The sequence below is a fragment of the Pistacia vera genome, unplaced genomic scaffold, assembly GCF_008641045.1.
Source record: "Pistacia vera cultivar Batoury unplaced genomic scaffold, PisVer_v2 Contig478, whole genome shotgun sequence".
In the NCBI taxonomy this organism is placed as follows: domain Eukaryota; kingdom Viridiplantae; phylum Streptophyta; class Magnoliopsida; order Sapindales; family Anacardiaceae; genus Pistacia; species Pistacia vera.
Genome location: NW_022196310.1, coordinates 1,854,634 through 1,867,067, shown reverse-complemented (window position 1 = coordinate 1,867,067; position 12,434 = coordinate 1,854,634). Strand labels below are relative to the sequence as shown.

Sequence of the window (12,434 nt, the reverse complement as noted above, 5' to 3'; positions counted from 1 at the left end):
TCAAAGGTAAACGCGGATATTTTCAAAGATACATTAGGTAAAGAATGGAAAAACAAAAAAGAAAAAATAGAAGCCTAACTCCGGTAAGTCTCAAAATTAATTCATTCAAGCAACAATCTTGGCAACACGACTATTCTATAACTTCTTCAAATGAAACAAAGTATTTCATGATTATAAATGGTTTTTAACATAAAAATGCTTCAGAAGGAGAATATTATGTACCTCTAAGGATCCCTTAGAGAGTAAAATGCTTTGCTTTCCTTGGGCAAGCTGAAACCACATATGCCATAACCACGATTTCCCTCTCTTAAACCGTTACACGCCATTAACGTGACTTGTAGATAAAGGAAACCTATATGGAGTTTTTTCGGAATTAACACGACGGTGAGTCGTATATTACCGCAAATGCATCTTCATCTGTGCGGGTCATCCCAACATAAATCGGAAGCACGTCATCACAATTACTTAACCCTGAAAATATTTTTTCCATTAATATAAAATACAGCTTTCTAGTGATACTGAATGATCAGAGCACATGTGAGAATAAGAAGGAAATAATGTACTCACCAAGAGATTAAGTAGAAACATGACGGCTTCCCTTTGTCCCAGTTGATCACAGGTCGGACCTCTAAAACCTAAACATGGTGCCCAGGAACACACAAATTAGAGAAATAAGCCTAAGTAGAACAAGCAGTAAAATATTGAAATTCATGAAAAACAATGTGATCACCACACGTTGGCTTAAAAAAAATTACCTTCCGCCCATGAGTCAATCGCAGACGTGGATAGTGTTTTATGATTTCATGGACACAATTTGCAACTGTATCCAAACTCTACAAAAAGTCACAACGTTTCAAAAAAAAATTAACAACATAAGGCAAAAAATATTGCCACTGGTAGCATCAAGTTGTCAAAACTTCAGTGCTTAGCAGAAACCTTTACCTTCTCTTCTACATTACGTAATGAACAGAGATGCAGAATTTGTTGTTCTCAATTTTACTCCCTCAACTCTCTGGTATCTCCACAAGGGAACTAAAAATTGTTCATACACAATTAATATGAAATTGTATATTACATCAAAGAGAAAAAACAAAGCAAAACTTGTGATCTGACCGTAGAGGAAAGAGTTACACACCTCATCAATCATAGGCAAAAATTCCCTAGCAGGCTGAAAAATATTAACTTTCCTCCACTAATCCAAGGAAAGCATATCAAAAATCAGTTCACAAAAAGAATTAACATGATGGGGAACAAAGTAGTAGAGGAACATTAGCATCACACTACTGTTGCTGGTGGACATATATTGTTTGGGTGATCACCAGATGTAAATTGTTCAACAGGACCCATGATGTCCATTCCATGACTTCCAGCGTAATAAGCTCTTTCAGTCTACAAACTCGTACCTGAATAAGTGGGACCAAACAATTGTCAATACTATAAGGACAGTGGAATTATAAACAAACAGAAAAAAATGCCATGGAAGAATTTAGACTGATATCAATGTCATTTTAAAGAGAAGATCAGCAAAGTAACCTTGTCACGGCTTCTTCGCTGGTATTGCAGTAGGGATATGTTTTGCCACCTTTTTAACAAACAGCACGCATCTGAAATTTACACAGTGCAATGTGAATATGGAGGAAATAAAATAAATTAAGTTTGCTGGAAATTTCACATGTTGTTCATACTGAGAATCTGTACTTACAGCATCAGACATGAAGGCACAGTCAGGGTTGTCCACAAGGTGAAAGAGTTCCATAAATCTAGAAACAAAGCTATCCTCTTGCCTTTTGCACAATTCGTTATTTGTTCAAAAGACGTAAGTGTGAGGGAAATGGAGCTGCAAAATCAAAGAAATGTACAAAGAACAAAGAAAACACATTATATAACCTATCAAAAGTTTGTCAGACAAAATCCCATATAAACTTAAACGCGACAACATACCAGCCAAGTACGGTAAGCAACATCAGCATCAGTTGAGCAAGGTCATTGTTAGAATCCTGGATTATCTTCCTATGAGGAGGAGATGAAGCTTTCATGGCATCCAGCCAAGAATTAGCACGAACATCATCAAGTATTCCAGTTTTCTTCCGAGGAATGTTTAGGAATAAATCTGAGGAAAAGGCTGCGGTGAAGAGTATGGCACATACTGGAATGCACACCCATTCTGACTTTTAGGGGCACAGGATCAGCGAGAACAGGAGCAGTATGATTAGATTTCAGGCCATTCAATCAAGATTTGTAGCACAATCTATAACGTGGAAACTTTGTAAAACTTAATCCCCCACAAAAATGCCAAAGCCAATATGCTGTCAATCTTCAACTCAAATATCCTGTTACCCAAACTTTTATCAATGAAGAACACCTCTTCAATGTTTTCTTGTCACAGCTATTAGCGAGCAGTCCATCAAGCAGCAGGCTCCTGAACACTAAATCATCAAAGAATGTGTTAAGTGAAGAACCCATAGAGCTAATGCCCAGAAGTTTTTTTAAAAATAGAGAGAGAAAAAATTTGTAACTATACCTTCTCATCTCCATAGCCACGTTGTCTGTGAGTGTGGTGACAGAAGCTATCTGTAGAAGATAATTTATAAGAGAAAAAATGATTAGCTTTCTGAACCAGAGGAAAAATTCTGCCTCCCACTTGATGTCAAGAAACAAGAGGCAACAAAAGAAACTGATGTTGTAGTATACTGAATAACAGAATAGAATTAGAATTAGGTAATTTGGATGAACAAAGATAACATATTCAGAATATTTAATAAAAACAACTCTTAAATAAAACAATCCCATTCCAAAAATGAAAAAAAAAAAAAAAATACAATTTAATATCACCTGCATCACCAATAACTACTTATATACTTTGTAAATAGAACTGTTAGGTTAAAAAAAGGATTTGGCAGAGTTGGTGTAAAGTAGGAAAACATATTTTTCCACTGTCAATAAACTTACACACTCCACTTTTCTTTTTCCATTACAATGTAATTCTTCACCAGAACAATTTCTTTTACAATGAGAACGAGGGCTTAGGTATAACATTCTCCTGTTTCAATTTAAATAATAACTTATATTACACATAAAGTGCTTCCTTGGCCCTTCACTTTAGGATATTTCATCAAAGTAGAGACAAGAAATGTTTTCTTGTTTAGTCCTTTCCATGATAACATTAATGCAAAAGTTATCAATACATTTTTTATTTAACCCGCTAAACTCCCAACTTTTTATGCCTTAAAATGGCAAGGAAGATGGGCGACCTAAAATTTTATCATTCCTACATCAATGTCAAACACAGAGATTGCAAACAGAACAATAAAATATGAACATACTAAAAGACAAACCAAAGAATCTGCAAAAAATCATGGACAAAATTAGAATTGAAGGGAGAGTTTTATCGAGATTAGACAACAAATTACAGAAAAGTAGCGTTTGACAACAATAAAGATAAATGCAAACAGTCCACAGAATCGTTTTGTGTGTTAACGTGGAGGCCCCCTATGTGATTTCAAGCAAGTTCAAACATTGTTGGGTTACCTGAATCCTAAGCTCCTATATGAAATATGTAAGGTATCACATATAAAAATAAAATATATAAAAAATCTCACTCAGCTGACAGAAACCTGGTAACTTATGTCCTCCTTGTGGTTAAATAATTTCACACAGCAATGACAGAAAGACAAGTTAAACATAAAAAATACGGTCTTAAAAATCATCATTGAACCAGCTACATCACACTCAAATTTAAAAGCATAAGCAGAAAACAAACCACAAACAATAAACATGTACACAAGATAATGACAAATTATAAACAGTGTTGGACATTAAAAAGTGGCCCACAGAAATAATATCTGGTAGAGAAAATACCAGCCATAGGTGGTTGTATACAATAAAAAGCTCTGTTACCCCACATAGTGGAAAGCAAACAATACCATATGCAACCACACGGGATGGTCCTACAGCTACACAAGCAGCATTAAACATGAAGGACCCAATTCACAATCAATGATTTTAATTCATTATATTTATGCAAAGAAAATCAAAGTTTCATTTCATGTATTACTATTACTTGGGTTGTTGCTATCAAACATTCCACCAAAAATCAAAAACCCCTCTTGTGGAATTGTCAAATGTAAGGTGAAGATTCAACCCCGGCAAAATTGGCATTTGACCATTCATTTATGACTTGTAGTGAACAGAGGCCAACAAAACACATTAAAACTTGAGAAATCGAAGACCAAAACAAAAAAAATATCGCATCAAACTTTTTCAAGCACAGCTTTAAGATATACAAATCTTGTTCAATCTCAAACAGTATTGCGGTTGGAAAACATTGGAAAAACTGAATTAACCAACCATCTGAATGAAAATACCATATTTACCCTCCTAAAAAAGAAACAAATGCGTGCATTTCTCTGTATTCTTTCCAAGAAATGAACGACTAAAACGTGTAAACGCATTGCGTACAGATACGAGAACTGTAAAAGATTAAAATAAGCCGCGGAGTACCTGTCGTACGAGGTCGAACGAAATGGAGAAACGAAACACGAAACAATCTTCAAATGCCGAAAACCGGTATTAGCTAATGTTATTATTCTCTCTACAAGAACAGAACAAAGAAACAATACGTCATTGCTTACACAAACGAAACAAAAGATTGAGTGTTCGATAAAACGTTATTCATTGAGCCGAACCTTTCGTCCGATTCTAAAGCTCTGCCGAAATATGAAGGAGCGAGAGAGAGGGATTAAGAAATTAAAATAATATGATAATTAGTAATGAACAAATTTAGCAAAGAAATCGTGGAGAACAAGAACGAGAATCAAGCCAGATATCGTATACGAAACCCGAGAGATAAAAAAAAAAATATAGAAGAGAGGGGCTCTAACTCAGCGTTCCGATATTTATAGAGTTTCGGGTTTGACGAAACGTGCTTTACAGGGTAAACTCTCGGTTGTTGAATCGGGAACACACCACCTAAATTAATTTATTCGCGTTTACTCACGCCTTCTGCGACAGCGTATTAGTTACCAGCCACGGGATGGGCGAGTAGAAGGTTGAAAATGGAGGGAGCGCGTGAAGATGTGGGTTTTGTGAATTTAATTTGTCAATAACTGAAAGAACCGGAAAGGGAGAAGCTTCTGATTAGTTTAATAAAAACGGTCTAACGTCGAAGGGGTCCACAGGAATCTTGGGGAGGATGGACACGTGGCTTAAAGACTTTGAGGCCAAAGCGCGTGACGACACCTGTGACTGAGTCGGAGCTGATGTGGCCACGTTTGGAGCGGGGCCCGCCACTTAAGTGCTGGACGTGTTTAGAGACGTGTCGTCGCTTTCAATCACAGCTGGGTGGTCATCGGTCGGTGACGGACGCTGTGTTTAAATTATAGCAGCCAAATACGTGGACCCACGTGGCAGGTTATGGGACCGTAGGGACCTACTTGTTTTAAGAAATAGCAGCCACAATGGTTCCCACGTGTGATTGACACTGTTATTCTACCTACATCACAGAACAAAAATACTTTATTAAATTGTTTGAAAAATATACAATAAAATAAATAAATAATATTTATTTAAGGCATTATCAAAAACATTTATTGGTGAAGTAATGTTGCCTCTTGGACCCTTGGTGAAATCTTAAAGCCAATTTCATTTATAAATAATTAGCATCATATTATTTACAATACTTCCCATGTGCATATAATATTTTTCAATTACATTATGAATTTAAATCTTATATTATTAGAAATATTAATATTTTGATTAAAGGGCCAAAAATAAAATTATAGGGTTAGGTCGGGGGCCTCGGGGTGATATGTGCTTTGCAGGAGTAAGTAAACTCGTGTGGGTTGGCGGGAGGGAGGGGCCCAGTCCGAGCTGGCGACAGAAGCTTTATAAATATATAATTTTACTTGGTCAAAGATAGATTCCGACAAGAGAAGTAAGAAATTAAACTGAGATTTGATGAATGGGGTAGGGGTTAGGTGAAGTTATGTAGTAGTGTAAGTGTGTATATTTTGGAAGTTGGAACACACAATGGAATCTTCTAATTCAACGCCGCGGTTTTTAGTATACTGATTTTGAATACAAGGAGAAAAGTCACCATATTTTTTTTTGATAATCACAGGTATACAAATTGATTTCTTTGAAGTCTATTAAATACCCTATAAGCTTAAATGACCAAAAAAATTATAATATTATTATGGTAGGTGATCATAAGATTTGAATCCAAGAACTCAAGGAAGAGAGAAAACTTCCTTGACCACCAGACCAACCCCTTGAGGTTTGCTTGTTAATTTTATATCGTCATATATCCTAAGCTTAATATTATGTGTAGACAAGTCTGACATTAATATTGTTGTTACGTAAAAACGCAACAATCAGAGATACCCAATCGACCACAATGGGATTGGGTAGGATGCGTGTTTGATTAAGAGTAACCAGTTTGGAATAAATTTTAGTGAAAAGGTGATAAGAGAACATAGATGATTTTTAAAATGGTTCGGTTCAAGCCTACATCCGTTGCTATGTTATTGTTTTGTATTTACTTTACACACAAAGTGATTATAGAGAAAAAAAAACACGTAAAAGCGAGGTTAAACCCTCTCTAAGTGGATTTCCTATTCTTGTGTGAATAATCGCTCCTCCAAAACTAAGGTGGTTTCTCCTTTTTTATACTCCTTCTGACAATGGTTGGGAGTGGTTATTACGGAGTGAATTACATGCACAATCTCCCATAATCCAGATCTGAGTCAAGTCTCCTCATACTTAAGTGTGAATATGTACTCATGCTTAATATTGATGAACTTGCTGGTGAAGTCATTTGCTCTGAGGGCAACACATGGGGCTAACTTGTCTGTCATACCCTCGCATGTTATAGAGGACAAGTGGCATGAATCTAGTCGTCCAAAATAATTGTACAACAAATATTATGCACAAACATAAATTAAATATTTTTTTAATTTTAATTGTCAATCTCTTTTGACTATCTAATAATAATGGAAATATAAGCTCTTATAGATTCATCATAAAAAGAAAAAATAGTTAATCCCACCTAAAAAGTTAAAATAACCTAATTTATAGGTTTGTAGAAATTGGTTTGATTGATAATTAATTAAACATGGAAAATATAAAAGAGCAGCCAAGAAAGTTTTAGAATTTAGAGCTTTTAGTTTAAGAAAGTTAGGAAAACTTGGCCACCAACCTGGCAACCTTAACTATATTATTAAGAAAAGAATCTCTAATGGGATCTTAATTCTCAACCTTATTAGCCATTAAGTTTGACTTAGACCAAGTTGTTTATACATCTTTGTCACGTCATTAGAATCTAATTTATATTCTTAATTAATTAAATAAACAAAGAGAAAAATGTATTTTCACACTTGAACTATAAAGATTTTGGCTTAATTAAATCTTTATGTATAATAAACTAATTAAAAATACTAAGAATCAAGCTGGAGTCTACATCAAACAATAAATATAAAACTCATATAACCCAACGTGAATCAACTCAATTTTATAGACACAAAAAATTATATATTTGTTTTTAAACATAGAATCAAAGCCCACCAACAGACGCAATTAGGAAAAAAGTTGTTTGATTAAATATTTAATAAATAAATAGCAAAATATTTGAAGATTTTATTTGAAGGAACAAAAGTCTTGATTTTGCCTTTAATTTTGGAAGGTGAAGCATGGGACATATAAATGTGATTCATATTACGTTTTGACTTTGATTTTTAATTACCCCAATACTCAGGGTTATTTTCTTGGATTGCTTGCCGACTACTAGTTAATTGTATGGCAACTGTCAAATTATAAACTTTATGATTACGTCTTTGGTATAATCAATGTTTGAAAAATTCATTACATTTTAATTTTAATAATAGCCTAAAGACAAGTTATAAATGATTGATATTCAAACCAAATAAATTTGACTGGGCTAGCTGATTCATCCTTTCTTGTTGAATAAGGCCCATTTAAAATGATCGGCCCATCACCCAAATAGTTAGTAATCTTTCAACTTTGATTACAGTGGCTTTATTTATTGTGCTCTAAAGAAAATTTTATTATTTTTGATATTCATCGCAATATAATTATGATTTATAATATCATATAGTCATAGAGACAAATATGATTGTTAAAAATTAGTAGATCCAAAAACTTTTTACTGCACGTAAATTAGAAACGGGAAGATGGCAAGCTAGTGTTGGAGAGAAAATGGGTGAACAGAGAAAGTGACCAATCTCGTGCCGACAATACAGCTTGATGCCCTCCACCGCGTATGGTGGTCAAGGTGAGTCCTTTATCATAAGTCTCCACCCACCCAGCTACTTGACGCTTGTAAAACCACGGTCTCCATTCTTCCATAACTGGTAACCCTAATTTGTTTACACTATATCTTGTAGATGTCACCGGTACTCTTGCATCCGCGTCACCACTGTAGTATTAATCATTTATTAATTTTATGATAAACCAATCGACGAGGTTGAATAATTACTTGAAAAAAAATTACTATAAGAGTATTAATGTTTGAAAATGTGGTACCTATAGGTCCAGATGCGCATTCCTGCGTCTAAGAGCTTCGAAATGGTCGGCAACACAGTCGTCGGAGAGTCAGTCCATTTGGTAAGCTGAGAACTGAATAATTACATGAAAAACAATATGAGAAAAAATAAAAAAATTGATACCATTTGGGTCTCGTATTTATCTTACAAATTAAATGTACCTGCATAGAGTGTAAGGATAGGGCAAATTGGTCACGTTGGCATGAAGTGCCCTTTGAACCTCTTTTTGGTTGAAATACTTTCTTACATAATTGTTTACACATGGATCAAACGTTGATGGTATCTCAAATTGATAGTCCTAAAATCAAAATATTAAATTAAATTAAATTAAGTTAAACATATATATATTATACTGCAAATTTATGATTCTCTTAAAGTGTAATTCACTTAATTACTTCAAGGATTGAAGAATTGGTGGTGGCAGAAAAGTTAAGGACGCAAACAGGAGAGTAGATGTTGAATATATCAATGCCGGAAAAAGCATCGAAGAAAGCTTTGAGTTGATCGTTGCATCGACTACTTGTATGAGGAAGCTTAAAATCTTCACAGTCTGCCTTTAAGCTTTGGTAGAGTTTGTCTGATATGATTCCGTGACTCCATGCATAATCCACAATCCCAAGGGTATCTGTTTGATCGTTAATCACAGCATTTCCCATCTGATTTTTTTTTTTCAATCAACATTAAATTTCAATTATTAGTAATTTATGTATAAATTAACTAATTTATGTGGAGTGTAGAAAACAATTTTAAGTAGGTTGAAGAGAAGATAAATGTTAATAATGTAATAATTAGGTAACATAAGTAGTTTCTTTCATGGGCGAGCCCACCCTCAAATTTAAAAAAAAAAAAAATATTAATAAGTACAATTTTTGGATTTTGACCCAACTTAACAGAAATATTAATGGACAAAAATATTAATGTGCAATTAGTTTTATTTTGGGTCACCCTAACAGAAATTTCTGGATCCGCCCCTGGTTTTTCTTGTGTATATATAATAGTAAGGGTTACTTACCATGAATCCTTTGAGATTGATAAACGAGTCTTGGGTAGCTCCTTTGTTTGTTTCATAAATAAGATCAGCAAGTTGAGGAGCATAGTGTCCTAAATAATATAGAGAATGAAAGCAAAAATTATTTCTACATGATTAAGATATTATAAACGAAATTAACATATCAATTTTTTTTTTTTTATCATTATATATTCCAAAAACAAAGGAGTATTACACATGGGCTATAACAATTTATATGAAAAAAGAAATTTTTTTTAGTAATATTATTATTTCAAAAATATCTTGTGATAATGAAAATATAAATAATAAGAAAAAGATTAATGTGAATAAAACCATACCACCATAACTCTCTCCGATGATATAAAAATCATTGGATTTGAAGTCGGGAAACCTTTTGAACCATCCAAGTAAAAATGCAAGAGTGTCATTGGCTACAACTTGATCACCGATCTCAAGTAAATCATTAGAGTTGTTGGTGTATGAAAAGCCTACGCTCACCGGTGACTCCAGGAATAGAAGATTTGCAACTAATTCCATTTTAACAATAAGAAGCGAAGGTTAGAATATGAAAAAAAAGAAAAAAAAGAAAAAGAAAAAAAGGTAATGATAAATATAGAGGAAGATGGCAAATTCGAGATCGTCATTACCTTGATTCCAAGAGTATTTATTGAATGTGAGTCGATTTATAATATAGCTCGGCCTTCGTACCAAAAATGGTCCGATTTCTTGTGCAGCTCCAAAGGCCACTGATGAGCAGCCAGGGCCCCCATTTAGCCAAATTACAAGAGGCTTAAGAGCAGGTTCAACTTGAGCTTCAAAGAACCAGTAGAACATTGCCTTTTCATTTTGAGTTTGAAGTTGAATATAGCCAGAATAGTGCTCGAATCTCCCCGGTGGTTGTCCCGGCAAGTTTGTGACTTTGTCGGCGGCCCTTTGTTGAGCTTCTTCATCGGCAGCCATGGTGGAAGCCACCAAAGTGGTTATTAGAAGGCAACGTAGCAAATGCCTCTCCATTGCTTCTTACACTTAAGTGATGAAGTTTTGGATGCCCTACATGAGAGTAAAGAGTGCATTTATATAGAGAAGAAAGGAGATTATACTGCCCTCTAATTATGGAAGAGATTTTGTTAGGGTTGGATAAAATATAAAAAGTGGTTTTAACTTATTGTTATACTAGAAAATTCTACCCATCTTATTCTTTTAATAGAATATATAGGAATAAGGTAGGTTTTAAGGTACAACTCTTTCCTTGTAGAGTTAACGCACCTTTTGTTGGGATTTTTTTACATCTCACATGAATCACAGTGAAAGATACTTGATTTTAGGTTGGGCTTACTAGAACTTGTGGTGTTAGGTTGGAAACTTTATAACTCCAATTATATTTTTAATTTAGGAATTAAAATAGAGTTACGCAAGAAATTAACTAATATGAACATATTTAATTAAAACTCCGATGAACAAGTTTATTATCTATTTATCTCTTAAATACAATGAACCTTGATCTATTAATTCTAGGCTATTCAACTAAAAACCCAAAATTAAACTCTTTTAATTTAATACTCTATCAAGAAAGCTTCGTTAAATCAATTTGATTAATTGTACATTAAAATCCTATCCATACGGCAATTAATAGCATGTGTGTCCTCATTGAATATCAATAGTTGAAGTTGGGAGAATTCACCGTTTACCCTTTCATTTACATCTTAATCCGTTGAGACCATTTTTCATCTAATGGACGATTAAGATTGTCATAGTTCATACAAATATAAACACAGTCTCAGTTTGATGAATCTAATCATCTAATACTTGGCCACAATTATTATCCGAAAGTCCTTGAAAAATCCTCAAGGTGATAATTTTATCTCACTTAGGTGTCATGAATTCAACATTTCTGGATTAGAGTTCTCAATGTTTATGAGTACATTCTTCCAGCTAATCAAGGTATTGACAGTATAGATGTGGTCTCACCTTGTACTCTAATAAAATAAAACATACTATAAACAAGAGCTACTCTATCCACTTAGGATTTAGATAGACAGGTCTTTAATTGCTAGAGTGTGAAATTTATGTTTAGTTATAGTATTTATACTAAACATAAAATTCACGTGATCTATTCAATACAATCTAAATGCGCAAGTATATTTGGCCTAAAGTCTTCCACTTTAACAACGTGAGACTGGTTATTCTCCATTAAGGCATACAACACGACAACCTTTAACTAAACAAAGTGCCCAACTTTATATAAGGTGGTGAACAAGTTTTGGACTTATAAAAAAATATATTTCCTATATATGAACACTTCATATAAATAGTTCTTTACAACGATCTAAGTTTTGGAGCCTTACACGTTATGTTGATTAAGTTATCAAAGAATTTAATACACTGTATGATTTATCATGAATAAAATACATGTTTATCATTAAAAAAAAACATCTTGCATCTAGGACATATTCCTAAAACCTTTGAAATCAAGCATATTAAGATTAATTTTAATTGTCCAAAATGTATTAGTAATTTAGTTTATAACTTACAAATTTACGCTAATTTCTTCGTAAAAGCTGAGATATTAATGAACGTGCTCTAACTTTTTATTATTTATTATTTTCCTAATTTCAGCATTGGATTGAATTAAAAAATGGGTATAAGCCCATTGGCCTTAAAACCTAAAGATCATAAAATCCAATAAAAATTGTAAACATCGATTTGATACTATTAAACTTCTCGGGAGAGCTTGTGAGTTATAAGATTTCGGACCCAAAAAATCCAAGGCGAAAATGGGCTCAACAACATTCACCAACAAAAATTTACCAAAAAATGAGACAACAAACTAGAGTTCACTCGGGTTGCAAAAATAAATAGCCAAGCTC

The 12,434-nt window shown here is 33.7% G+C and overlaps 1 protein-coding gene and 1 pseudogene across 1 annotated transcript; both read right to left on the bottom strand.

The window, feature by feature from the left end:
* Positions 1-224: 224 nt before the first annotated feature.
* LOC116146449 lies at positions 225-2,463 on the bottom strand (annotated as a pseudogene).
* A 5,709-nt stretch (positions 2,464-8,172) lies between these two features.
* Positions 8,173-10,581, bottom strand: LOC116146447 (serine carboxypeptidase-like 35). Its single transcript, XM_031431840.1, has 7 exons — positions 10,215-10,581; positions 9,906-10,094; positions 9,571-9,659; positions 8,954-9,214; positions 8,720-8,856; positions 8,539-8,631; positions 8,173-8,431 (listed from the first exon to the last, which is right to left on the bottom strand). Exons 1-7 carry the CDS (start codon positions 10,579-10,581, stop codon positions 8,173-8,175), a joined length of 1,395 nt encoding a protein of 464 aa, XP_031287700.1.
* Positions 10,582-12,434: the final 1,853 nt, after the last annotated feature.

What these genes read in the sequence shown, in the direction of transcription:
- LOC116146447 (XM_031431840.1), bottom strand. Translation starts at nt 10,581, where the DNA reads ATGGAGAGGCATTTGCTACGTTGCCTTCTAATAACCACTTTGGTGGCT. An exon ending in TAAATACTCTTGGAATCAAG is followed by an intron (nt 10,095 to 10,214) that starts GTAATGACGATC and finishes AAATGGAATTAG; the next exon opens with TTGCAAATCTTCTATTCCTG. An exon ending in TATCCTTACACTCTATGCAG is followed by an intron (nt 8,632 to 8,719) that starts GTACATTTAATT and finishes GTAATTATTCAG; the next exon opens with TTCTCAGCTTACCAAATGGA.